At 52.1% G+C, this 27568-nt stretch overlaps 1 protein-coding gene and 1 long non-coding RNA gene across 16 annotated transcripts in view; one reads left to right on the top strand and one right to left on the bottom strand.

The window, feature by feature from the left end:
- COL13A1 (collagen type XIII alpha 1 chain) overlaps window positions 1-27568 on the bottom strand; it is a 158038-nt gene that overhangs the window by 64826 nt on the left and 65644 nt on the right. For 9 of the 15 annotated variants that reach the window (XM_021943394.2, XM_021943401.2, XM_009214774.2 and 6 more), the window contains exons 3-12: window positions 27036-27043; window positions 22655-22681; window positions 19754-19789; window positions 16883-16909; window positions 14367-14417; window positions 7129-7164; window positions 6294-6320; window positions 5176-5202; window positions 152-178; window positions 29-55 (exon numbers count right to left, since the gene is read on the bottom strand). In XM_021943394.2, the coding sequence (XP_021799086.2) occupies window positions 29-55; window positions 152-178; window positions 5176-5202; window positions 6294-6320; window positions 7129-7164; window positions 14367-14417; window positions 16883-16909; window positions 19754-19789; window positions 22655-22681; window positions 27036-27043 (293 nt within the window). The remainder of the gene's footprint in view (window positions 1-28; window positions 56-151; window positions 179-5175; window positions 5203-6293; window positions 6321-7128; window positions 7165-14366; window positions 14418-16882; window positions 16910-19753; window positions 19790-22654; window positions 22682-27035; window positions 27044-27568) is intronic. The other 6 variants (XM_021943395.2, XM_009214776.3, XM_009214777.3 and 3 more) reach the window with 3 other exon arrangements.
- Window positions 53-8627, top strand: LOC103887558. Its single transcript, XR_002524335.2, has 4 exons — window positions 53-143; window positions 340-465; window positions 4830-4934; window positions 8544-8627. It is a non-coding gene; the product is annotated as an uncharacterized LOC103887558 (long non-coding RNA).

Below are 27568 nucleotides of genomic sequence, written 5' to 3'. Positions count from 1 at the left end.
GACTCTAGGAAACCTCCACTGCTCTTACCTTTTCTCCTTTTTGTCCCTGAGGTCCCTACAAAGAGACGGAGATGAGAGAGTTAGAAACTGAAGCTGAGGTCACAACCACCTGAAGCTTCTCTGCTGGGAAATAGAAGGATGAGGTACCAACCGGCTGTCCTGGGGGACCCGTCAGACCCTGTGGGAAGCAAACATACACAGATCAGTGGGCAGACAGAAGACGGGCAATCAGGGACACCTGCCTGGGTGGGGATTGGGGCTGAATCCCGAAGGCTGGGCCAGCCATGGCTAGGTCTTCCCATGCCCACCACATTCAAGGTGGTGTGGTCTCATCCACAGAGTCTCAGCTTCTTCACCCCGCAGTGGGCCGGACGAGGGTTGTGATGAAGAACAGATGGCATCTTTCATCCATTCCTCCAACCACCAGCATGTCATGGGCCAGCTATGGAGGGGCTGCACCTAGAGGTCAGCGAGTTTTCTGCTCCATGGGACCCCCTGCCTCACATGCACCAAGCCTCTGGGAGACACTAGCACATTCCACCTCCTGCCTCCCAGGCTGCAGTGAAGCCCATTGAACCAGAAGAGCTTCTGGCCTGGGGGGCTGGGCCGGTGCCTCAGACAATGGGGGCCTTGGAGAAACCTTCGGCAAAAGAGAGCGAGCAGGAAGTTGGCAACTGAAGCCATGTTCCGGAGTTCTCTAAGAAATATGAGGGATCTTGAGGTTTCCTTCAAGGTTGTCTTGTCCATGCAGGGCTAGGAAAGGAGCTGGGGTCAGGAGGGACCCTTGCTGTCTGAGGAGGGCCCAGCATGCTCTGGCTCTCTTAGGAGGCTGCACCAAGGCTGGTGCAGGGAAGAGGAAAAAACAAACGCCTTATGAGCTGAGGCTCTTCAGGTGTGTGCCTGTGAGGGACATGCTCGTATCCACTCCAGCTCCTGAGCGAGGTGACAGAGACAAGGCCTCGTGGCTCAGTGAATGGTGGCACTGGGACAGGAGCCCAGGTTTGTCTGATGGCCAAGGTCCAGCTGTTTCCACTCTGCCGAATGCTGAGAACTGGGCCAGACCTTGGGAGTCAGGGCTTCTAGACTTGGCTAGAGCCATTCTCTTTGGGGCCTGAAGCATCGTGGATCCCCATGGGTGGGTCCCTCCGGGAGGTGGCGGCAGCATGCCGTGATGTGCAAGAGCCTTGGTCCTGCTCCCGACTTGCCAACAGGGCCACCTCCAAACTGGGAAACTCCCAAGAGCATCACTGGAAGGGAGAAGTGGCCTTTGGGACCATCCATGTGGCCCTCCCAGCCCATGTGGCTGGCCAAGTGTTTATTTATCTTTTATTGTTTTATTGAGACAGGATCTCGCTCTGTTGCCCAGGCTGTAGTGCAATGGTGTGATCTCAGCTCACTGCAGCCTGAGCCTCCTGGGTTCAGGTGATCCTCCCACCTCTGCCTCACAATTAGCTGGGTCTACAGGCACACACTACCATGCTTGGCTAATTCTTCTATTTTTTTTTTCTGTAGAGACAGGGTTTTGTTATGTTGCCCAGGCTGCTCTCAAACTCCCAGACTCAAGCAACCTGCCCACGTTGGCCTCCCAAAGTGCTGGGATTGCAGGTGTGAGCCACCACGCTTGGCCTGGCAGAGTGTTTAGAATGAAGTTCAGCAGCACATGATTCACCCAGCAGGGAACCCGGGCCCAGCCCACAGGTGACCAGGTCACCCTCTGTCAGGACAGAGATATAAGTGTGATGGGGGAGGAGCAGGCGGAGTTTCAGGACTGCAGAGACTTGGACAATTGAGACCAGACATCCCAAATGGTGGCCCAGGGGACAGTCGTGGTCTTCATAGGGATTTCGTGTATCTCACATGGTTTTATTTCAACTAGTTACCAACACTTAAGAGCAAGCAGAGTGCAAATAAAAATCTGGATTTCAAGTTTCTCTTAATTATGTCGAGGCCCAACAACACATGGTACCAGTTTTCTCCAGCCGGGCAGCGCCTGCCCCTTTAAGGGCCATGGCCCCGGGTGATGTGCTCAGCACTTGCCACCAGCCCTCTGCTAACTGCTACTGAAGCATAGCTAAGGTGCCTGTCCGCTTCTTGTGTGCTAGGCATGTTGTGAGTGCCTGGCGCTCCTCACTCTTCTGACAGCCCTGTGGGTGGTGGGTGAGATTTGGATTCAGTCCAGGTCTTGCTTTACAGCCCTTGTGTCATTCCTGAGTCTCAGAACCCCCAATCTTGTCCACCCCCCAACTGCACTATTGTACAACTGTGTCCTCCCAACACTTCAACACCTTATTTCAGGTTATTGGGAATAATGTGAAGTGGGTGGGGCAGAGGTGACCCCCTTTTGAAGGTAAGGATGCAGGTTAAACAATGAGGGTGAGTGCCAGTGCCCCAGTAGGACGCCAGCAGAGGGGACAGCATCTAGGGCGGGAGACAGACAGATGAAGAGCGGGCCAAGGTAATGATGCTGGACAGCGGTTGGCAACTAACAGCTCGGGTACCCATGCCAAGGCAAACAGGAATCGGATGGCTCTGTGGCCTGCCGGATTTGATGAGGCAGATAGGTGATCTATCCTACTGATGTGGGCTCATGAGAGAGGGGGTGGGCCTGCCTTTTCTGTTGAATTAGCTCTCATCCCTGAACAGACAGGCGGTCAAGTGTGTGGGACAGAGGGATGGTGTGGGCAGAGTGAGGGCAGGAAGAGGGGCCCCATGGAAGGGTCCCTTTCCTCCAGGACAAAGTGCTGGCAGCTGAGAGGAGGTGTGATCCAGGGGTAAGACCCCATAGTATGGGTCTGAATCTCAGCTCTGGTATTTAGGAGCTTTGTGGCCTCAGGCAATGTACTTAGCCACTCTGTGCCTCAATTTCCCCTCTCATGGAGTGGGGATGATAAGCTGTTATGAGGATGCCAGAGTGCTGCCTAGAAGATGACCATTATTATTACTTCTGGGGGGCCATGGGCTACCTTATGGTAGCATAAGGCTGCCAGAGAGGAAAAGAAGCTGGGACTGAAGGGATGAGCACCCCAAACCCTTTATGCCTCTCTAACAATGCAGCATGGCAGTTTATTCCTGTCTCGATTTCCACTATTCCATACATGTGCACAGCACGCCTAGGAACGGGGTAGGGGCGGGAGGAAATGCATTTGCAGCGGAGGCAGCTGTGATGGAGAGGAAACCTTGCTGGGGGACCTGGATTCCAGCACCAGCTCTTCTGCCACTGCCTCAGGGGCCTTCTGCCGCCAGTGCCCTTCCTCCAGTTCTGCAGACATGTCAAGGATTTTCCTACCTCAGGACCTTTGCACATGCTGTTCTCCCATGTCCAGAAAGCACATTCTCATCCCTCTTTCTATTTTCTCTCGGTTGAATCCTCGTTCTTCAGGCATTAGTTCAAAAGTCTCTTTCTCAGAAAAGCCATCTCCGACCCTTGGCCTGGGTGAGGTTTTTGTTATACCAAGGTTTCCAGGGCACTAAGGATTATCTTTTTATAGCACTCATTGCAAAGCAACTTGTTAGTTACGTGAGTGATTATTTAAAAGGATGTCTCCCTGGTAGACTGTGAGCTACAGATGGCGAAGACAGTCTCTCTTGCTCCCGTCTGTATCCCTAGCACCTGAAGTAGTGCGCAGCACATTTTAGATACTCCATAAAAAATGCATTAAAAGAAGGAAGGTGGCAGGAAGGCTGACAAAGAGTGAGGGAAACAGAAAGGGAGGAAGGTAATAAAACGTGGAGGGAAGGAATTTGAGAACTGTGTTTTGATCTTGTTTTGGACACTCAGCTGTGTGACTTCAGGCAAGTTACCTAGACTCTCTGAGACTTGGCTTCCACACCTGCCAAAAGGGATTCTAGTAAGACCTGGAGCACAGTTACGCTGAGGATTGAGACAGTCATGCAAAGTGCTTAGCCCAGTGCCGACCACACGGCAAACCCTCAATAAATGTTAGTTGGATCTGAGTCAAGAGGACAGGTTGGGGCCCAGAGGGAGCTGGCAAGTTAGGAAGAGCTAGGCTGGAGCCCAGGCCTTGCAGCCAACACTCCGCCATCCCCCTTTCCATCCACGAGACTGCCTGCCTCCCTTGGTGCCCTGTCATGGGTCAAGGGTTGTCTTCATACCAGCGCTTGGAGCAAGGCATGAGCCAGACCCCTGCCTGGCCCACTGATCTGTGGAGCAGGAGGTGGTCCCTCGCAGTGTAGGTGTGACCTGGGACCTAGGAGGCAGAAATTGCATCCCAGCCCAGGGCTGTTTTTTTTTTTTTTTTTTGAAGCAGGGATTTATTGAAAACCAAAGTACACTCTACAGTGTGGGAGCAGGGGCCCATTTGCTCTTAATGGCCTATCAGTTCCTGCTGAGACCTGGCCCACTGTGAGAGTGGGCAGCCCTTCATTGCCTTCTGGAAGGGATGGTCTGTGGAGACAGCAAATTTATTTCCAAAGCTCTGCAGAAGGTAGGGGCCAGGAGAAAGGTGGGGCAAAGCTTGTCTCTCCACCTTTTCGGGGCCTGAGGCACTCCAATTCCCCTGGGCAGATGCATCTGGGGGGCGGCCACGGGATGCTGTGACACGGAAGAGAAGACCTCGCTCCTGCTCTCGACTTGCCAAGTGGCCCAACATCCAAGCGGAAACTCCCAGGAAGGGCGTGGGGAGAGGAGAAGGGGTCTTTGGGATGGCGCATGTGGCACCCCCAGCTGAGATGATCCACTGGGCACCACCCTGCCCCAGTGGGGCAGGAACCCCTGGAGTCCTGGGGTGGCTCAGGGCACAGCCAGCACTGGGAAGGGGTTATGAGGCCTTGAGGGACCTCAGGCTCAGTAGAAATGGTGTCTCCTACAGAAAGTGTCCCCTGTGAGTGCGGATGAAACCTTGTCTCCCAAGGCCCACGCGAGTGTGGTTTGAGAGCACTAAGCTGGACACCGACTTCTGTGTGCCACCGACCAGGTATGCGCTCTCTCTGGATCTCCCAGCCTCATGCTTCAGATGGAGAAGCCCCTGCCCATTTCGCCTCCCTGCATATTGATGTGAGGATCCAGGGCATTTGGTTTACACAGCTGGGGAGTGACCAGCACGGGCAGCCACTCCTGTTGTCCCTGCGGGGCCCACTTTGCAGTGCTTGGCTGTGCCTGTGAGGCTAGGCCAACCCCCTACCCATCTTGGGAAGGCAGGAAAGCTGGGCTCTTACCATGTCGCCCTTTGGTCCTGGGTGGCCCTGGAAGGAGAAGAGGGTGAGTACCAGGTGCACTGTTTGCAGCCCAGAAGTTCTACCCCCTGCCCTCGTGCTCCTCCCTGCCCCCCGTGCTCCTTCCTGCCCCCCGTGCTCCTCCCTGTCCCCTGTGCTCCATCTGCACCTTCTGGCTTGTGCACTCCTTCACCCAGTCCCTAAGGCAAGGTCATTTGCTCACTGCCCCTCGCTGGGCCTCACTAGCAGCTGCCTGCCCTTCAGAGAGCAGGGGTGGGGGTAGTCTCCCTAGACCCCGACTCTCACCTCATCCACATGTCCAGGGTAGCTTCGGGGGATGCCTGGTCCCATGACATGAGTGGAAATGATTGCTGGCGCCCCTGAGCTGCACTTAGCTCGCTGGCCTGCAGCTGGGGAATGACTGGGTGGTGCTAGGGTCCCTCAACTGAGAGAGGCGAGTGGTGGGGCCGGGTGTGGCTGTGAGTGGGGCTGCATTCCATCCACCCTGAGGGCTTTGGGTGGGGCATGCTCCCTTCCAGCTGACTTGTTCCTAGGACTGGGGAGGGTACTTTTTTCCCCCAAGAACATTTGTGTCAGGGAACCAAGTCCAAAGGATTGAAATGAACGAAGAGAGGCGCTATGGTAGGAAGCAGTCTCCACGTGGACTTGAGCACACGTGTCGGGTCTCAATCGGGGAGGGAGACCCTGACCTCGAGGACAGGGCCATGGGAGACACAGGTGCTGAGGAGCAGGGGCAATTGTGTGCACAAGTGGCCAGGCTCTTCAGACCAGCTATTTGACCTCCATACCCTCCACTCTCCACGCTGCCTACTGACCTCACCCCCACCCCACCCAGAATCACCCAGGGATGCGTCTTGCTTGGATTCTGAAAGCCAGGCTGGGCAGCTGGGGACCTGTGCCCTGGGGAAGGCCACTGGGGTCAGGGGTGACTCAAATGGCCCCCTCCACTTCCCAGTAGTGACAACCTTCAGCCCTAGGACTTTTCCTTCTAAGTAAAGCATTTTCCACGGAGTCAGGGTCTCTCAGAAGGACCAAGAGATCCAGGATCACTGACCTGCAGTGAGGGGGAGGAGCCCTCCCCTGAGAGCGGGTCCACTTACCGGTTTGCCATCCAGCCCAATGGGACCCTGAAACCAGAAAGGCCAGATGTAAAGACCGAGCATCACAAGCCTCCTACCAAAGAGGCTGCCTGGGCGGTGGGGAAAAGCATAGATTCTGGATTCTGATACGTTGGAGCTCAAGGCCCTGCTTGACCACATACTTGTTAATGTGACCATGGGTAAGCCTAGGCCTCAATTTCCCATCTTGAAATGGGGTTGAGCATAATAGAATGTTGGATGCCAGGTACACAGCACAAGAGAAAACCCAATGGGTGGCCTCCCCATTAATGTCAAAGACTTCACCCTTGCCCTGAGTGCAGAGTGGGTGGTGTGTTCCTGGAAATCAGGGGCTGGCCTGCATTGAGGCTGGGAGAAAAGGGAACTTCTCCCTCTGCTCTGCCTGTCAGAACCTGTCTTAGGCCCCATAGGCAGAGGTCAAGGACACCCAGGTGGTCATCCCTCTGCCTTCCCCACGCTGGATCTCCTCTCAAAGCCCGGGCATAGGCTGAGCTGCAGGTGTTCTCCCACAGGGCATCGTCCATTCCGTATTCCCAGGTCATGCTGGGGTTTATCAGCCTGTGACTTCACTCACCTGGGGCCTGTTCTGCTGCCTCTTAATTTGTGGATTTGCTTCCCTGTATTTATTCCTTGCACTGTGACCTGACTGCCAAGCTACTGTCTTGAGTTGGGTCCATGAATGGCTGTAGAAGCAAGTCCTTAATGACCAGAGTTTGGGAGAGAAAGAGTGGAACCAGGGCTGACCTCAGATGAAGTTTAACCCAATCAGGCCTACAGACCACCTGGGACATAGCTAACTTCAGCCTTCTCCACTTACCGGAAATCCAGGAAAACCTCGAGTGCCTGGTTGACCCTGGAAAAAAAAAAACAAACAAACAAGAGACAAGTGAGATTGAGCAAGGAGGAGATGCAGCCAATCCCTAGCCCTCTGGTTCGTTTTTGCTTCCATGACTCTCACTCTGTGTGATCGTCCTTGGGGGACACTCACTGTGGTTAGTGGGCTGGGAGGGAGGATGGAGAAAGATGAAATGGAACATCATAGGAAATCTCCTGCGGGTGCTGGGGGTGGGAATGGAACAGGAAGGGGCCAGCGTCCTTTGGGTCTACTTCTGGGAAGCGGCCCCTGGAGAGCTCCTCACCACTGTGTATGCGTGGCTTGTAAACAGACGCTTGGGACCGTGGGGCCAGCGGAGCACGCGGAACTCCTGGACTGCAATCCTCTAAGCCCTTTTTTATTTACACAGTCATTGCTCATGGTCACTTATCTAAGGATGGCTTGGATATCAGAATCTGACCTTCAAAATGTGTATTTTCAGGCTAGACTAGGTCAGGTTGCTCCTGTTCCTCTCACCCTGGCCAGCAGGCTTCTCCTAGCAGTTGGGCAATCTCTGAGCATTCCTTAATCTTTGTGGGATGCAGAGCAATCTATGCCTATTTTCCTGGAAGTGCAGAGTGCAACACAAATAAATATTTAGGGTGGAGACTAGAAGCAGGTTCACTGGCCACAGTGATTTATGATCCAGTGGTTTATGATCAAGATTCAGGACAAAGGGGATGTGATGAGATTAGAAGAAGCGCAAGGCTGTGATGATGCAGGGCTGAGGAGGGATGGCCAGGTAGTCAAGGGTGATGGAGAGCTAAGAAATGTGAGTCTTGTCACTCTCCTTCTCAAGAACCAGCAAGGGCTCCTTTCTACCATGTTCAAGGCCAGCCCTCAATCCCATCCCCATCAACCACGTTAGTTTCCTTTCCCGCCACATCTTTCCATCTATTCTATGCTGAGACACACTGGCTCACCCGCCGTTCACCAAACAAATATGCCCAGTTCTCAGCTTGGGGTCTCCTTTGGCTGACGCAGCCAGAATCTCTTCCCAAGCATGGGCTTTCTAGACTGGCAAACTAAATTCAAATCCTGCCTCCAACTATGGCTGTGTGACCCTGAGCAAGTTGTCTAACCTCCCAGAGCCTCAGTTTCCTCATCTATAGAATCGAGATAACAGTATAACCTCATAGGATCATCAAATTACATTTAATTATGTTTGTAAAGCCTATTGAAATGGTAGCTGCCATCATCAGACACTTGTTGAATTGAACTGAACAGGGAAGCTCCAGAATAGAGCAAGGTTACTTTTGAGCCCAATATGTCTTGTGATCAATGAAAGTTTGTCCTTGTCAAGCAGCAGTTTTAGAATCAGACCTCTCCAGAAGATTTCTCTTTGTTATACAACGCAGCAGGCTCCCCCTGTCCCTGTTCAGCGGGCATCTGGCTCATGCCTTGCTCCAAGCGCTGGTGTGAGGATTCATATGCTATGACCCTAAAGCATCTCCAGGCTGCCAGGGTCCTCCTTGAAGCCGCGAACATAAGTGCCCAGTGGCCTGTGCTCAGGGAACACGTCAGCTGGGTAGGGTGGGCACCCTGCCATCAGGGTGGGTGCGCTGGTTCAACAGCGAACGAGTTGAAGTCTGCCGCAGGCTTAGGATGGGCTTGTGGCAGCCATCCAAAAGGGCATGAGGGAGGAGATTCCACTCATCTATCGGAAGGGCCCCTGGCTTTTTTCCTCTCAAGGATAAGTGATGCTAAGAATAAACCAAGGAGAAAACCCGGAAACCATCCAATGTCATCTCTGAAACCTCCCAGTGTAAACTTTCTGTAAACTACTCTGCACACCAAGAGGACTGAAGCAAAGGTCAGGAGGAGAGGATTCCAAGAAACATCTTCAATCCTGCTAGGGACAATGTTTACGTGGTAGGGATAATCACACAGTTTGTTAATTACAGAGCCTGCCCTGGTAGGAAGATGCATCTCTCCAACCAGGACCAAATGCGGGGCTAACCAAGGCTTTTTCAGAGATCTGGGGAAGAATGTTGTCATGGACCAAGTGGAAACTGGGACGCCACTTTGTGGAGAGGCTGGGCCTGGGGAAGGCATGTGGGGAGACTTGGAACTGGACTTTAATTTATATCTCTTCAATTATATCCTGAGGTTAGACATCTCTTCCAATATTTCTCTGCCCGTTTCTCTTTACCAATGTTTTCTAGTAGGTTGTTTGTTTTTTCCCTGCTGATTTGAATGAAGCACTTTGTCAAGAAAAATAACTCTTTGATAGTCATGCATCAAAGAGTTGGGGCACTTTGACTTTAAGGGAGCCTCATTAAATCCAGGGGAAGGCTGGATCCCCAAGATGCTGGCTGGCCCAGCAGGCCCTGGGCAGCGGATCTGCCAGTCCTAGGAAATGCCCCATCTCAAAGTGTGCCCATTCCCTCTCTGAGCTGCCCAGCTTCTCTTCTGGGGCCAGGAGATATCCGAATATTCAATAGTCATGAATAGTGATGACTATTCTTTCTAATTTGGCATTTGTCATTTATTTTGTTTCTGGTATGTTTTATATTTATATAGACAAACTTAATCTTCTCCTACGGCTGTTGGATTTTGTGTGATGTTTAAAAGGGCCTTCCCCAGTTTCAGAATTATAAAATGTTCACTCATGCTTTGTCCTTGTATTTTATGGTTTCAGGTTTTATATCTAAGTATTTTGTTCATTTGGAATTTATTCTGATATAATGAATAAATTGGTTTTAATAATAAAAAACCAAACAACCCTCTTTCATTTTACCTTTTACTAAGTGGCTTATCGGTTGCCCCAGCATCATTTCTTGAACAATTGATCTTTCTCTTGCTATTGTGAAATGAAGCCTTGATCATGTACCAAATTGACACATGCATTTGGCTTTATTCCTGGCCTCCCCATTCTGTTCTGTTCATATGTTTCTTAGATTGTCCTGTTTTTATAATACATTTTTGTATCTAGTAGAATTTTGTTGGAGTCCCAACCTCATAAAAAACGCTCAGGGATTAGGACCACATTAAATGTATAAAAAATAGATGTATTTGTACATTAATTCATGGATTAATATTACATCCTTCTGAACCAGAACCAAGCAAATAATCTTTACATTGATCTCTGAAACCTTCTCCCTTAGTTCAAGGTCAGAGTGAAAAGGGAGCCGAAGGAGGTCCCCACTTCTGAAAGCAGATCCCTGTGTCTACTCCTCCCTGTCTTTCTCCTACTTGCAAATACACAGACAGAAGGTTCTTGCTGGAAAAAGCCTACCAGGAAGTCTCCCTTCTCTTACTTGACCGTCAAGAGATGGTCAGTTGTGTCTCTGCCCAGGGGCCGCCTCATTCTTCCTCCCTCACCAACAAGACTCCATGCTGGCAAATGTTTAACCATTAGCTGAGTGGGAGACGGTGGAGAGGAGAACCCTGCCTCGTACAGCATCTGCCAATATCTGTGGTATAAATACACCCACCATAGCTGATTTCAAGCTACCAACATGAGGTCACTGAACGCAGCTGGGAGGAGGCGAGGTGTGCATGGTCCACTCTTGCCAGCCGTCCAAGCTGGCTCCAGCCGACCACTTGCTCTGACCTCCAGCAGCGGATCACAGTTCCTGTTGGACATTATGCCATCTCTAATGCATCACGCTCAAATTCAACTCATCTCCCCTGGCAAAATCTGTTCTTCCTTCTGGGAAAGGGTACTGTGTTACTCAAATCAGAAATGTGGTGTCATCTTGAGCTCCTGCTTCTCCCTCAATCCTCATTTTTTATCATCACTAAATCCTTCAATTCCACCTCTAAAATAGTTTGCAAGTCCAGCCCTCCTGGCCAGCCCTACCGATTCTGCTCCAGTCCAGGCCTTGGTTGTTGCAAGTGCCTTCCAGCCAGCCTCCCACTGCAGCCTCTTCTAAACATGCTGCATGCTGGACCTTCTAAAACCTTTCAAACTGCAAATCTGGTCATGTCCCACATCAGCCTAACACAGCCTACAAACTCTTCACACCCTCAGGACAAAGCCCAACCCCTGACCATAATGTAAGGGCTTCTCACGGGTCCTTGATTGCAGTTATTATCCCCTTCTCCAGGAAACCTTCCCTGCCTGCCCTCCTTCCCCAAGGCTGGTGCCTCCTCCTTGTCCCACAGCTCTCTAACCATCCCCTGGTTTAGCACTTGCTGTCTGCATTGTCATGGATTATGTGATCACTGGTCTCTCCCACTAGATCATGTACCCAGAGGGCAAGCTGACAGAGGTTGGGTTTCTACGCAGCACCTAGCAGGCACTGGGCTCTTAACAAATATGAACGGAGTGAATTGAGACACACTTAGTAGGTGTGTCTACCTGGTGTGGGGTGGCTCCTAGTGGATGAGGACTGGAAATTCAGATATCTCCTGGCCCCAGAAGAGAAGCTGGGGAGCTCAGAGAGGGAATGGGCACACTTTGAGATGCGGCATTTCCTAGGACTGGCAGATCCGCTGCCCAGGGCCTGCTGGGCCAGCCAGCATTTTGGGGATCCAGCCTCCCCCTGGATTTAATGAGGCTCCCTTAAAGTCAAAGTGCCCCAACACTGTATTCCAGCGTGATTCATTAGAAAGTGAACCCTCCTCCAAAGTGTTTGGAGGGGGTCCCTCTTTGCTTGGACCATTTATCAAGCTCCAAGAGGGGAGGCAGGTGGCCCCTGAGAGTGGCAAGGCTGGTTCTTATTAGCAGCATCTCTGCTGGACCCTTCCTGGCTGAGTGGAAAGTCACATGTTCTCCATCATCCCTGGCTGCCACCAAGGGTGCGCACTTGACCTCTACCACTTAATGACAAATGGACCCTTTGTCTTCCCCCACCCCTGCTCCCATTAGCTCAGGGCAGCTTCCTGGGAGGAGCTGAGTGGGCTGCCCCTGCTGTCCAGTGGGGACTCAGCAGGGATGGCTTGAGCCACTGGGTGATTGGGGCCAAAGTTAGAGGATGCTGGGCTTGGTTAAGACTCCTGGTACGATAAAACCTTTCCTGGTGCCAATGTAGGCACCCACCTGGAGGATTTTTTTCTCCTGCATTAAATATCATTTTAAACAGTAGCATTTCAAACATGGAGCAGGGTGTTGAGGCAAGAATGCAGGCTTTGGGATGAGGCTGACCTGGCCAAACCCAAGCTCTAGAACTTACTAGCTGGGCAACCACAGGCGAGTTAGGAAACTGTTTTCTCCTCTGTAAAATGGGCTGGTGGAGCCTGCCTCACAGCTGTGAAGGAGACCTATTTTGTGACGGGTGCCTGGGAGACAAAAGCTCTCATTGTTACCTGAACAGAAGGTGCTTTTCACTATTGGAGTCAAATCCGGTGCAGTAGGTATGTTTCTGATTAGATTATCTGTGCTGGGCTGAGGCCAGGAGGGGCAGAGGCTCTACTGCCCTGAACACATCTCCAGCAGTGGAGCTTTTCAATAACTTTTTGGTAGCCTGTTGACATAATTTGCTGAAAGAGTGTTAGAGGACCAGCAGGATCCATGCAATAGAACATCTGTAGCCAGACCAGAAGGCAGACAGAGATGGCGGCCTAGGGTAGGCCCTGTATGCTGTGTTACTCCCCTGTCCTCTTAACACATGAGGCTCAGTCCCTGATGTTAGAACCTGGAGGACTGTCTTCTGTTTCTATGACCTTCCCATCACCACCTTCATCAGGACCAATTCGGCCAGGGCATTGGCGCTGCACCTCCTCCAGTACACAGGAGGCTGGAAGCCCATCGGGGCAGCCACCATGTAAGCCCAGGAGCACATGTGACAGTGACATCAGGCCTGTCCTGTCCATGACAGCAGCAGGAATCAGAAGCAGACTGCAGCCAGATGGCCTGGCTGAATGATCTGTTACCAGTGTGGCCACATGCCAGCCCTATGGCCTTGGGCAAGTCACTCAGCCTCTCAGTGCCTCAGTTTCCTCATCTGTAAAATGGAGGTGATCACAGTCCCTACATCATGGGGTTCTTGTGAGGATTAAGTGAGTGAATACATGTAAAAGTCTTAAGATAAGACCACCATAGAGGAAGTGTGAAGCGTGGTCAATGTGGTCTGAGCCCAGAAGAAAACCTTGCTGTAAAGGCCATGTCTACTCAGTCCAGGGCTGCTCAAGTGCTGCCTCCGAACTGGCCCCTGACCTGCCTGCCAGCCTGGCTCTCCTGCCCCTGCTCTCTGCTCTCCTTCCCAAACTGGCTCCACCTCTCAGCTCCCCACACTCACCACAACCCCTCGCTTGGCTGTTCAGCTCACTGCGGGCCCCCTCCCTTGGATGTAACTTAGCCATTTGTTCTCCAGCCCCTCTCCCTCTGATGTGGGTCTCAGTCCTCCAGAGGCTAGCCCTCTGCTCCCATCCCTCACTGAGCATGGCGGGTCAGGAAAAGTGCAGAAGGTGGAGCTGGCAGCCTGCTGCTGTGGTGAGGCCGGGGCTCCTCGGTTCTAATCCTGCCAAGCCTCTACATGGGAAGCCCCTCCTCCTCTCTGAGCCTCAGTTTCCCCTTCTGAGAGGGCTGTATGAGACCATCCCTGGGATCCTTTCCACCCTGACATGTGGTGATTTTATTAAAGCCCCGTGGTTCAGGGCTCTGGGAAAATAACAAGCCTTCCTCCCACAGCCTCGATATCTTGCTGGCTTCATCACCCGCACCCCCGTTTTGGTCCCTAAGGAAGCGCATGTGAGGGGAGCCTCGCTGGTTTTCTCAAGCTCCCAGCCACGGGTTGGAGGGTGCTAGTGAACACACAGGAACCCGCACTGCACACAGAGGCATCTGTGAGGGTGAGTGTGGGCTGGGCTTCTGGCAAGACCAGTACTGTGTGCCTGGGTCAGTGAACCCGGACTCGTATCTGCTCCATGGGCTTCCAGAAACAAAGGCTGGTTCCCGGGAAAGCCGGATCACCCCATCAGGAGGAGAGCAAACTCTTTCTCCCTTCTGTCTGTAAACAGCAGGGCCGCCTCGCAGCTGCTGTAGTTTCGTGGCTAGAGGGCAGGTCCCTCAGAACCCTCCCAAGGGGCTGTAATTTAGGTATATTTAGCCAGGCCACTTTCCTTAACATCAACATCGGCACCCGAGGCCTGGTTGGGCTGACCACATCACATGCAGTGGCCTCCCCACCCAGGGGCACAGCTGCCCTCGCTGCCCCCTCATCCCCAGCCTGAAAGCCCTTTTCATCAACTCACCCATACCCCCCACACCCCGAGGAACAGCAAAAACAACTTACAGGGGGGCCGCGGGGGCCGATGATGGACAGCCCAGCATCTCCGGGGGACCCCTGCGGGGAGAGATGAAGGGGGAGAGGGAGCGAGGGGCAGGGAGGTGTGGAGAAGAGGAGCGGGAAAGAGAGGAGCCAAAGGGAAGGAGCTGGCAGGGGGCCGGGAGCAGGACGCCGGCCCCATGGGACAGAAGAAGGAGGCCGGGGACGTGGAGGGCCACGAAGGGATCAGCAGAGGCAACAGAGAGGGCACAGGGACAAGGAGGGAGCATTTGGGACGGGTTGGGAAGGGCAGGTAGTAGGGGGAAGCAGCAGGAGGGAAAGGAGAAGAGGTGTCAGCGAGAACACAGGACATGGGGGTTCCGGGGAGACAAGGTGGTGGGACCCCAGGCCGGGGAAGCAAGAAGAACCGGATCCATTGGAGTGGTAGGAAACAGGGAGACACAGGGAGAGAGGGGAGACTTAGCAAGCCTGCCCAGGTCCGAGTCTCTCCCCCGTCCAGCCCAGGGTGCTTTCCAGCCCCCTCCGCAAATACCCATCTGGTTGCACACCCTGCAACTGCTGAACCTGCCCGAGAATGGGGCTGTGCAAACAGAGGGTGGGGACACGAGCAACATGCGTGCTGTGTGAACTTAGCATCCCTGACCCTGAAAGGCTGAGCTGCCTCAAATTCCCTAGTCCCGGTTTCAGAATGACACGGAGGGGTGAAGCCTGGAGCAGAATTGTCAGCTCTGAGAGGAAGGCAGTTGCTGCTGAATGAGGAGCTCGAAGTGCTGTCAAGGGTGGCTAAGCTAGTTAGACAAGCGCTGTGTGTGTGTGTGTGTGTGTGTGTGTGTGTGTGTGTGTGTGTCCCCAAGTTCAAGGTCTTACTCTGCCAGGAAAAGTTACAAAACCTCTCCGAGCCCACATACCTCCTCTGTGAACAGGGATTCTGAGAGCGGCTCTGCTGCCCTTATGGGAAACGCATTTTGGAAAATGTCATACCTCACAGGTGGGCAAGGGGTGATTTCAAATTAGTAACTGTTTATGTCATGGAAATGATACAATAATTTTTATACAAGGAGGTGTAGTGTCACGGTTAAGAGCCAGAATGCTTGGGTTTGAAGCCCAGCTCTGCTACCCACCAGCTGTGTGACCTTGGGCAAGCGACTTAATGTCCCCGTGCCTGTTTTCTTGTCTGTAAGGATACAGATAGCACCTGTCTCATAGGATGGATGAGAAGATGTCACGTGATAATGTAAAGTACTTAAAACAATGCCTGGTCCATGGAAAGGGTCATGTGTCTTTCTCCTAGGCAGTTTAGCCTCATGCCAATGTGGAGCTGACAGTCTGGTTCCATCTTGGGGACAGAATAGTATGGTAGCTAGGGCCCCAGCCTTGGAGTCAGACCACTGGGGCGTCTCTCCAGCTCCGCCACATTCTAGCTGTGTGACCTGGGGCATGTGACTTGGCCTCTCTGTGCCTCATATAAATGAGAATATTAAAGCTTCCCTGAAAAGGTTATGTCGGTGCTAGTTGGGAAAACAGACAAAATATTTAAAACTGCACCTGACACAGTTTGTGTTTAATACATGGCAGCTGTATTACAATTGTTGAGATTGTTATTTTGGAGACAGAAAACTATTGCAGAAATACTGCATTACAGACAGGGAAGTACAGAGCTGGGCACTGGGAGGTCTGGCTTGGAACCCCCGCTCATCACTATTGCTGTGCGATCTTGGGCCAGCCCTGCTCCTTCCTTGGGCATCAGATGAGTTTCCTCATCTGCAGAGTGAGCTCCTTAGAAGTGTTGTGCTTGGCCAGGCATGGTGGCTCACGCCTGTAATCCCAGCACTTTGGGAGGACAAGGTGGGCGGATCGCCTGAGGTCAGGAATTTGAGACCAGCCTGGCCAACATGGTGAAACTCCGTCTCTACTAAAACTGCAAAAATTAGCTGAGTGTAGTGGCATGCACCTGCAATCCCAGCTATTTGGGAGGCTGAGGTAGGAGAATTGCTTGAACCCAGGAGACAGAGGTTGCAGTGAGCCAAGATCTCACCACTGCACTCCAGCCTGGGTGACAGAGGGAGACTCCATCTCAAAAAAAAAAAAAATAATAATAAAAGAAGTGTTGCTCTCAGAAATCTCTCAAGAACCCTGCAGGGCTGATGTTCCAGGATGGCTTCGGGGTTTCTGACTTCCCAGGGTCTATTCCATAACCTTGGGGGTCCCCCTGGGCAGTTCCAGCTACACAAAAGAGCAGTTGGCCAGAGTGATGCGGCCTCATGCTGTCAGGGCAGGGCAGGGCAGGGGAGACCTGCTCAGCCGGGAAAGCTGGGACCGCCGCCCAGGAATCCCAAGACAGCTGCCCGATGGTATGGAAGCTGTTAGGAAACTGGGCCGTGAGAGGCTGTGAGGGCAGCAGGCCCAGCCAGCACCCTCTGCTGAGGCTTTCATCGGGGGAGGAGGGCTAAGAGTCTCCCTGTCAAGAGTCCACCTGGAGGAGGAGGCTGGGTGCAGGGCAGAAGGGGAAAGCGTGGACTCACCTTCTCGCCTGGTTGGCCCTTTACTCCCTGGGGCAGCCACATGCAACACAGGGTACAAGAAGGGAAAGGGAGGGAGAGAAAAAAGAGGGGATGAGAAAGAGGCACCCACACGAGAATCCATGTTCATGGCACAACAACCAAACAGAAGAAATCACTGTGAAATAAGAAACAAAGCAAAACACAGATGCTGACACATGACAGGTCCACGTCCAACAAGCACAGCATGTGGCATGTGGAAGGCAGCGGCTGCAATGTGCAGCTGCTCCAGATAACTGAGGAACAGAGGCTGGGGCTGTGAGAGGCCCTCTTGAGGCACGTGTGTGTGTGTGTGTGTGTGTGTGTGTGTGTGTGTGAGAGAGAGAGAGAGAGAGAGAGAGAGAGAGAGAGAGAGAGAAAGCCAGATAATTGGAGAGAGACAGAGAGAGAGAAAAGATAACAAGATCCCACCTAAGTCAGGAAGTCTTCCCCAGAAGCCATGGCCCCAGCTGGCCAGGACACTCTGAGGTTGGGGTGGGGATGGGGGGAATTGCCCCAGGACTGTGTTGTGATGCTGGTGTCTAGGAGGTTTGCAGGTCCAGCTGAACACCAAGAACAAAGCTTTGCCAAGCTAGACAAGCCTGGAGTCCTTGGGCCTGGCCAGGCAAGGTGGAGGGAGGGGGCGTGGAGAACCACAGGAGGCCAGAAGGCAGGACACACATCTCTGGAAGGATGGAGCACGGGTCAGTGATGCAGAGGAGGCTGGTTAGGCGGCCAAGGATCTCTTGCAACCACAGTGACCAGTAGATGGGCAGTCCCAATCCACCCTGCTCTGGACAAGCCAGTGGGGCCACCTCTGGTAAACCCCAGGGATGACCCAGGCATGTCACACCTACTGGCCACCTCACTGCTTATCAGGTGGCTCCTGCCAGGACCCCTAGTGGGCAAACAAATGGGCCCATTGTCACATTTAAAATAGCACCAGCAGCCAGAGTGGCTTCCTTCCTAAGAAGGAAGTGGGGAGACCTCCTGCAGCTCCCCTCCTTCTTCCTCCACTGCTATGGGGGAGAAGTGTGGACGCTTCCTGGGGGAAGGTGTCCACAAGGTCCAAGAAGGAGGACAGTACGGACAGGGCGGGGAGGCCCAGAGCTGCCACTTTGCATTTTGCAGCCTTCCCTGTGGCCGGTCTCTGCACTCGGGAGAGGCTCCTGAAGCTTCCCTGGGAGCAGGGACTTTGGGGTCCCACAGTTGGCTTGGGTACAAAGCCCAACTCCACCCTATCTCAGGTGCAGTGAGTCTTAACATCTTCATTTGGAAGACAGGGGCTCAGAGGGCTATGGTAACGCAGGTGACTGGCTCAGGTCCACATGCTCAGGCCCTCGGGAAAGGATGGCTGAATCATGTTTCCCCACTCTGTTCAGAGCCTGTGACGGCTTGGGTGGACTCAGGATCTGGAGTTAGAGAATGGAAGAAAAGAGACAGAGCCAGGCAGCAATTCCACCATGCTCTGCTCTGGGAAGTGGTGGGAGATTCACGTGGGGCAGCCCAGTGCTCCCAGCCTCCATGCCTCCATAGACAGGCCTTGCGTGGGCCCTGGAGAGAGCAAAGCTCCGTGACATGGAACTTTCCCTGAACTCTGAAATATCCCAGGCCTCGGGGGCTTCATTCTAAGGATCAGACCCTCCTCAGAGCTGCAAGGCCAGCGGGGGTGGGTGGTGAGCGGGGAGTAGTAATAATGTCAGGATCAAGAGTGCAGGTTTGGAGTTGGGCTGTCTGAGTTCAGATTTCTGCTCAGCCACTTCCTGACTGTGTGAGCTTGGGAAGGACATTTAGCTTCTGAGCCTCAGTTTTCTCATCGGAAAAGTAGGGGTGGAAACTGTTGTTTACCTCATGCAGTTCTTGTGAAGTCTGAGTAAGCTAATACAAGGCTCTCAGCACAACACCAGCAAGCAGTTAGAACTAGCAAGGGTCAGCTTTCATTTGGATGCCTTTTCTCAGCCTCCGAGCACTGGCAGGCTCACACCAGGCATGCAAATTCACACAAGGATGTGTGACCCACTCCTACAGCCAATCCCATGAGATTCTGAGGCAAAGCTGAGAATGACATGGGGGTGGTCAGGGGTCTTGGGGAGCCAGGTGAGGCAGAGGCTGATGGCAAGTTAGGAGTCACATGGGGAGAGCGGCTGAGGCCCTGTTCCAGCCCAGGCTGGGGAATGGTGAGGGTGGGGCATGGCCATCACTGCCTTAGGCTACTGCCTTTCTAGCCCTTTGTAGACACTCAAGGGCTGCTGCTGGCCTTCCCATTTCTGGGAAACACCCTCTCCATCAAACATTCTCATCTACTCTTCTCCATCGTCATTTTCCAGCAGGAAACAGGGAATGTTTTAACTCTCGGCCTCCTAGTGAGGACTTGGAGGCACCACCCGGGGCCAAGCCCTGTCTTCACCATGTCTTAGTGCATCTCTGTCTACAGAGAAGGCCTCTGGGAACCCTGGCTCCCCCGAGGGGTTTGCAGGAGCAGCTGTGAATCTGAGGGTGAGCTGCCAGCTTTGGAGGGTGGAGTGGGAGTCCTTCTGATGTCGAGGCTCAGTTTGTTCCTCCCATTCCCAGCAGGTAACTGGCAAAGGGCTTTGTTCATGCAACTTTGTTGGGTTTTTCCTTTGCTGTGGCAGCTCTCTGGAGAGTAAAGCCATATTGTGAGGTCTGAAGGACTGGAATACAACTTCCCTTCTCCTTCCTTGTCCCTCCCTGAAGCATACTGGGGCCTGGGGAAGGGAAAGAGCTGACCCTCTCCTTGAACCTGGGGCAGACAGCACATTGCCATGGTTTAGAGGACAGGCCAGCACGGAGAAGCAAGCAATGGCCACCTGAGCAGGTGCAAATGGGCCAACTCACCACACGTCCAGGCATCCCAATGGCACCTTTGTCCCCCTGATGATGAAGGAGGCAGAAACAGTCAGATGTGGTTGGAACCAGGCTAGCATGTGAAGGACCCTATAGGCAAGCTGTGCACCTGATTTAGAGCACAGCTAACCCGGTTTGCAGTGGGGACAACATCCTGTATGATGCCCAAGCATCACGTAGGTGCACCCCCTATGCACCTCCCAAGGACTATTCAGCAAGCAGCCACCGCTATGGCACTGAAGGAGTCTGATCCCAGCCTGGGCCTCAGTTTCCCTGTGCCTTTCCAAGGCCTTTACTCCCTTAGACTTCACTGTTGCATCGATTCCAGCAATGGCCAGGATGTGCCTCATCTTTATCACGCACAACTTCAAGGCACAGAGCAGGGTGACTGGCAGCTCCCATGTGACAGATGGGTGAATCACTTTCCTCGGTCTGTCTCTGCCAGGGCTGGAGAGCAGTGCTCCACCCTAGCCCCTGGTTTGAGAAAGCAACCTCTGGAGTCTTTCTCCACTCCTCCCTCCTCTCGGCCACCTCCAGTACTGACAGGAAGGACCACGAGCCATGTGGATTCAGCCGAATCACGAGTTGCAGATGCTCCAAGGGAAATGCTTTGTTTTGTAGCCAGGGGTTACATCTTCTCACTCTGGAAATCTGCTTATTAAGTTTTGTTCCTCCCCCTTTTGGTAGAAAATATTTTTTTGCCATCATATGCATGCAGACATCATAAAACCTGGGGTGGGGCCTAAAGTTTGCTAGGAGCCTGGACGGATGGAAAGCAATAGGGTGCGGAGACTCAGGTGGTTTTCCAGCCTGCTGGACAGGAGGGGACTGCAGGGGCTTTTCTGGGGTAACTCTGCATCTGCTAACCCCACTGAGGCACAATGCCTCGAGGAACAATGCGCATCCACAATGTATGTGGGGCACACCTGAAAGAAGTAACTATTTCTGAAGTTAGGCTCTTAAAATTAACGCATAAGGTCAAGACCAATGGTGGCTTTGAGTAAAATGTTCCACTTTTGCTAAAGAATGGCAGGGTAGCAGTGCAGATTAGAAACACTGACTCTTCCTTTAACCTCCCTGAGCATCAGTTCTGTGGAGTGGGGGTGATAAGAGCTTCTTTCTCATGAGGTTGCTGGGAGGATGGCACGTGATGCTGTCTCTGAGAAGCATGTGGCCAGTGCCTGGCCTTTGGTGTTGAGTAAATGGCATCTGCTCGTGTAAAGCCTACCACAGCCGCAGGCAGGTGAATTTCATCAGCATGTTTGTACTCCACACCTTTTGCTTTGTACACCAGGGGCTCACATCCATAGTCTCTTTGAGGGTTACTCCTAGGTCTCTTCACATGGAAGCGTCAACAGGACCATGACATGTGGATCCAAAATTGGCTCTGCCTGCGAAGGACCCCAGGCCAGGGCTGGTCGTCGACTGTGGCAGCCCCATGGTCCACTCACTCTTGGGCTTTTGAATGATATTTCAGGATGTGTGTTTTGGTTTCTTTTTCATTTCTTTTTTAAAACTAATGCTCTTTGCAGTCCTGGCCATAAAATGCTTGGGTTAGGGATGGGTGTGGAATGGCCAGGGACTGGAAACTATGTGCAGCAGCCCCTGCTCTGTCAATTGCCCCCTAAATGCTTTTTAAAGGTGGATGTTGTAAGAAAAAAACAAAGTCTGCCCACATTCCCCTCGGTCATCTGATGTTTCCCCTCCTTGGATTTCATGGGACCGATCCACTCGTCTTCCTTTGCGCTGGGGCTCTTACTGGGAGAGTTTCCATTTGCAAGTCTGAACATTCCCCCACATGCATTTCATTAAGAAAGCCACTGCTAGGCATGAATTTTAGAAGCTGTTGGATTAGTCCAAAGGTTACAGTATAATCCATGTCTAAAAGGGGAGTCATTAGGTAAGAGGGAGGCACATAAGGGTCTGGAATCTCATGGATGTGACCTTTGGTACAGGGAGACAGGGCAGACTGGTGCCAGCCCCAGGCCAGGGTGCTCTCCATACCTGATTCCGGCCCCCTGACAGGTTGCAGCATCTTGCCTGGGTCACTCCCCATCTGAGGGTCCATGGAACACATACCCAGTATTCCACTCATCCATGCCCTGGGCTAGACTCCACAGAGCAATGTCTTAGAATACTTTAAAGATGGGTTTTGAAGGTGGAGCACAGACCACAAGCAACAGCAGTACGGAATGGTGTGTGATGATACGGGCCTCTAACAGGTCCCCACCTGAAGCTTGGACAGATGGACAAACTATTTTACCTTCCTGACTCTCATGTATAAAACAGGTTTAAAATCATCCCCATTTCACTGAGGTGTTGAACAAGCCGAATGTGTGAAAGGTGATAAATGCAGTACCTGGCTCCTCTTATGGTTTCAATAAAAGATGGCTATCTTTTTTGTCCCAAAGTCCCCGTGGTTACTTGGCACAGTAACTTTCTAGAATTGGGACATGGTAATTGAGGGAAAACAAAGTTCTGAGTCTGCTCTCTTACCAGCAGGCATAGGAAAACAGTGGTTTGAATGTCAGCTGGTATGCAGGGGGATAGTCAGTGTGCCAGTGGGCTGCCCATCCCTGCAGCTGCCCATGGTAGGGTCATCAGTCTAGAAGTCAGCCGTAGTTTTGGAAGGATTTGCATGCTGCAATTGACCCTCGGGCAAAGGGTCACCAAGGGCTGCAGCTAAAGATGCCCCAGCAGGGTCCTCCCTAGATCTCAAAGGAGGAGGGAGCTGAGGTGACTTCACCCTAAGCTATAGATTGGGGATTCTGGAGAGTGGCCTATACCCAGATACACGTGGAGAAAAACCAGCCACCCAACCTAGCCAGTCTTCAGACTGCGAAACAGCACGTAAAAGAGATGCAAAGGAAAGAAGAAACAAAAGTTACTTACTGGGAGTCCAGGTCTTCCAGTGGGACCCTAAATGAAGAGTGAAGTTTCCATAGGTCAGGCAGGGTATTGCAACACCTAACTGTTGAGCACTGTCCCAACCAGCTGTGTGACCCTGGCAAGCCACTTGGGTATGCCTTTGTTATTTTATGAACAAAATGAAGGCGGAGGCTTGATCACTAAGGCTTATGAAGCTTCCTTCCAGATCTGGCTCTGAAGACAGCCCACCTGTGTTCACCTCTTGGCTCTGCCACTTACTACTTGGGTAACCTTCAGCAAGTGCCTTGGTCTCCCTGTGCCTCAACGTTCTCATCTTGAAAATGGAAGAATAATCATTACCTATCTGTTAGGATCAAATGAGAGAATATATGTAAAGCACTGAGCACAGCGGCTGGCATACAGCAAGTCCTAAATAAATGCAGCTATTACCAATGATTATTAGAAGAGAAGAGGACAGGCCAGAGATGGCCATGGGGCTGGCCTTGGTTTCTCCCTCCAGAGACCCTGCTGTCACATACAGTTCCTCTCTTTCCAGACGTCCTGCTCTTCCCATAAACTGAAGGCAGAACCAGGAGTGGGTCTTGGGGTGTTCCCTGGGAGACAAGTCCCTGTAGGGCTGCTGAGAAAAGTTCAGGCAGCACCAGGAGTAAGTCACCCCTTCTAACCTCTGTTCCTAAGGACATCCCCTCCGTGGTGGTGCAGTGACGCCCGCCAGTCACGGGGGAGGGGGGTCCTTGGGGAACGTGGGGCTACAGACTTCATGGGGACAGGACTTGTCGCCATCATGTTGCTGGTTTTGCCCCATAGCACTAAAATGTGAGCTCCTGAGGTAGGGACTTTCCTGTTTCATTCACGAATGTGTCCCCAGTGCCTCAGCAATGTGGAGGTCTCAGTAGTTCTTAAGACACATTTACGAATGAATGAATCTGCCTGTGGATACCAGGAACCTGGCAACACCCCTGCTTTCCCAGGCCCCCACAAGGACAGACCAGGCACTGCGTCCCTTAAACCAGAGCTTTAGTGCTGAACCAATGCCCTCTTCCTCGTGCTTCTAAACTGCCTGTCCCCTAATGTCACAGAGTGGGCTGAGAAGTGAGGCAGTGACCTCCCATCCCAGGGAAGGGAAGGGGCCCAGGTGAGGAGGGTCCCAACCTCATGCAGTGGGTCTACTCTGAATAGGAACAGAAGGGGCAATTTGCTTGCTGTGTCCTTACAACCGACACCATCCATATTGTGCCACCCTTACGAGGACACATGAGGGAAACTGATTTCAGGCCCCATTCTCAGGAAAAGCTGTGCCTTGCCCAAGCATCAGGCGCGCTCCTACCTTACTGCAATCCAACCCTTGCCAAAGCTCTGCTTTCCTCTTTGCTCTGACCACCGAGAAGCTCAGAGCCGAGTATGTGGCTCATTTGCACAGGATGCTGCAGTACCATGGCTCTGGATTCCCCTTGCTTTCCTGCCTCTGTTCTCCACCCCTTACCTCCTGTTTCCTTAGATAGCTTGTAAATCCTCCTAAAATGTTTCTTGGAATGGGATGGGGTAGAAATAAATAAAATAATAAACTCATTAACAAAAATTCACAAAATCATAATTTCTTCCTTAAAATGTAAGGTTTACCCAGCCACTTGGGAGGCTGAGGCAGGAGGATGGTTTGAGGTCAGGAGTTCATGACCAGCCTGGGCAACATAGCAAAACCCTGTCTCTAAAAACAAAATTAAAAAAATTAGCCAGGTGTGGGGGCACACGCCTGTAGACCTAACTACTTGGGAGGATGAGGCAGGAGGGTCACTTGAGCCCATGAGATTGAGGCTTCAGTGAGCTATGATCACACCACTGCACCCCAACCTGGGTGAGAGTGAGACCCTGCCTCTAAAAAAGAAAAAAAAATTAAAGGTTTGCAAAAAATCTTTGGGCATCATTGAGGGAAGCCTTATGCTTTTAGGATTAAATGAATTAATATGTCCTAAGTAAAAAAAAAATATATATATATATATATATATGTGTGTGTGTGTGTGTGTGTATATATATATATAGATATATAGTACACACACACATATTCCTTACAACACCCATATGAAGCAGATATCATTACTGTTCTAATTTTACAGATAAGGGGACTGAGGCAGAGAGAGGTTAAGTAACTTGCTAAGGTCACAAAGCAAAAAGTGGCAGTGCCAGGATTTGACTGCAGTTGGTCCGGCCCCAGAGCCCATGCTCATAATCACTATGTTACACTGCCTCCATAAAAACATAACAGTGTCTAACACACAGTAAGTGTTAGCTACTATTTCAGCAAGGATCATATTCAGCAAGGCCTGGCAGCTGCTGGCAAATATTTCGCTGTATTCCTTCAGAGAAAGATACATCCCTACTTCCCTTGGTCATCTGTTTTCAGTCTCACAGTTCCCAGTATTAAGAAATTCTCCCTTAAATCGAATCCAGGGATGGCCAATAGATGTCAGCTCGAGCACTGACACCAATGGATTGGGAGTAACAGACTAATGGGTTATGTTAAAAAAGCCTCCTAATTGATTAGCAATGTCTGCCAAGGGCATGATGGGTGGGGCAGTGGTGGCTGCAAATTTGCTTCCACCTAAATGGTTCCTGCTGCAGCTTTAATCCATCCTGCATGGTTGTGTTCTCAGGCACTGGCTGACCTTGTGCCCACAGGAACCTGGGTCTTCCTGTTGGAGGACAGAGCCAGCCCCCAGGATACACCCAGAGGGCAGCAGACAGGCATCTCAGAGCCCTTCTCTCTGGCCACCAGCATTCTTCTTTTGCAGGAAGCAGAGATAACAGGGCTGAGGAGATGATTCCTGCCCTGGTCAGCTTCCCATTTCCTCCTCCTCTTGCCTTGTGGTTTCAGCCAGCCCTGGGCAAAGGTTCAGGGCTCCTCTTCTGCGCTGGGCTCAGAATGTGGGGAAAGCTACCTGGGCCTTTCTCCTTCACTCTGTGGACAGAGACTGAGTGGAGACTCACCCCTTCCACCTCATGGGCTCCTTCAGCACAGACCCAAAGGGGTCTGGGAACAGTCCCTGGGTTGGGCCAGCACCAGCTCTCAGAATGCAAAATTACTATTGAGGGAAGGACCCTCAAGTCAGGCAGGGACTCAGAGCTGTCCTGGCATCCCGGCCCTGGGGGTGAGGTGTGTGCAGGAGGCCCCAAGGCAGGGAGGGAGCAGTTGAAGGCTCTTGTGGCTTCCTCGGAATAAGACAGGGAAAAGCAGTACATTTCCAACAGGTGAAAGCTCTCTATGGCAGAGTTTATTTTGGAAGATGGATGAAGGGAATTAAGATCTGACACACCAAACACGCCTTAATAAATTATCCTTCCTTTCAAGCAATGACATGACAGATCCTGCCTCACTGTGATGTGTCAGGGGGCATGGGATCCTCAGCATGGGTGCAAGGGCCTTTCAGGGCACAAATGGAGTCTTCAGTAATGGCCTTTACTAAAAATTAAGCAGGCAGCTCCCACAGGTACACATTAAGAGGAAAACAACTATGGAAATGACTTCTCCAAGGAAGGGATGATGATAGGGTTGATTTCAGCAACCTTGAGAAAGATCTGATGTGAGGGCTGGTCCCTTTCAACTCCTATCTCCAGCTCCCCCAGCGCCCTCTGGTCTTTTGTTGGGATATCAAAGACTGGTGCTCCTGTTCTCTGGATCCATTACTTCAGGGAGGCAGTCTCCTTGGGCTCTTTTCAGGTTCTCTGGAAGTGGCTCCACCCCGCGCCCCACCCTGGGCTTCCTAGCAAGGCCAGGAAGGAGTGCGGCGTGCTGCCTATAACTTATGTGCTGTCTCCCAGTCTAACCGGCTGACACCGCTCTCTCTTACATAACGACTGCCACCACCACCACCACCACCACCTGCCCAAAGTGACTTGGCCAGAATAGAGCTGCCCACTCAGGGGTGTGGACATGAGTCCTCTGGAGCAGACCACGCTTGGAGCCAGCTCGATGACCTGTTTTCTGAGACTTTTCAAGGAGAACTGAGGAGAGATGATCTCTTTTCTTCTTTCTAATGTCTGGTGCTTTTTTTTTTTTTTTTTTTTTTTTTTTTTGACTCCAATAGCTTCTTTGGGGGACAAAAAGAACTGAGCTAATTAGAGGGAAAGCCATTCTTTTCGATTGAAACTTGGGGCCTGTTTTGCCCTGGGGGCAGCCATTGTCTTGCCCTGGAGGGGTGCAGAGGTGGGTGAAAAGCAAAATGGTAGCCTCCCCCCTACAAGAAGCCTTCTGGAGGGACTCCTCGGGAGCCCGCATAGGCCCTCCCCAAGACAGCAGGGGCCCAGCTTGCAGTGTCCCCACCCAGAACCCCATTACCAGCAAGTGACACAGGCCTTTCAGATGCATGAGACCCTCGGCTTGAGTACTTACAGGAGGTCCTGAAAGAGAGAGAGAAAATGCCTGGGTCAGTGTCATTGCTGCAGGGGCGGTGGGGAGGCTGCCTTGGGAGCAGCGTCCAAGGATTCCTCAGCGGAGGGGTTTCCATCTGGTCTTCGAAGCTTGTCTTTTCCTGGCCCATTTTCACCAATATAATCTCTTCCCCCTTTATTTCATCTCCATATTTTCATAACTGGATGAGAAATCCAGAGATCTGGGCCCCAGGCTCAGCCCTGCTGGCGACCTGCTGGTGGCCCTTCTGCCTCAGCTTCCCACCCCACAAAATGGGCTTTTTGTGACCTGCCTGAACTTGTGTACAAGGCTGCTTTGCAGAACACGGGACAGTGGGCACACTGAGAAAGGTGGAAATAACAGATCCTGCAGAGATAAGGATTGTTAGCATGCCGGTGTCCTCACTGGGCCATGGCAGGGAGGGCCAGCAGGCAGGCAGGGGTGGGCGTGGATGGCCACTGTGCACCCTGCCTGAGGCCCATCGGCCCATCGGCCCATCCTAGTTTCTGTTTAAC

The sequence above is a fragment of the Papio anubis genome, chromosome 11 (genome assembly GCF_008728515.1).
Source record: "Papio anubis isolate 15944 chromosome 11, Panubis1.0, whole genome shotgun sequence".
In the NCBI taxonomy this organism is placed as follows: domain Eukaryota; kingdom Metazoa; phylum Chordata; class Mammalia; order Primates; family Cercopithecidae; genus Papio; species Papio anubis.
Note: the sequence above shows the minus strand (reverse complement) of the source record. Positions and strands in the feature narration are given on the sequence as shown.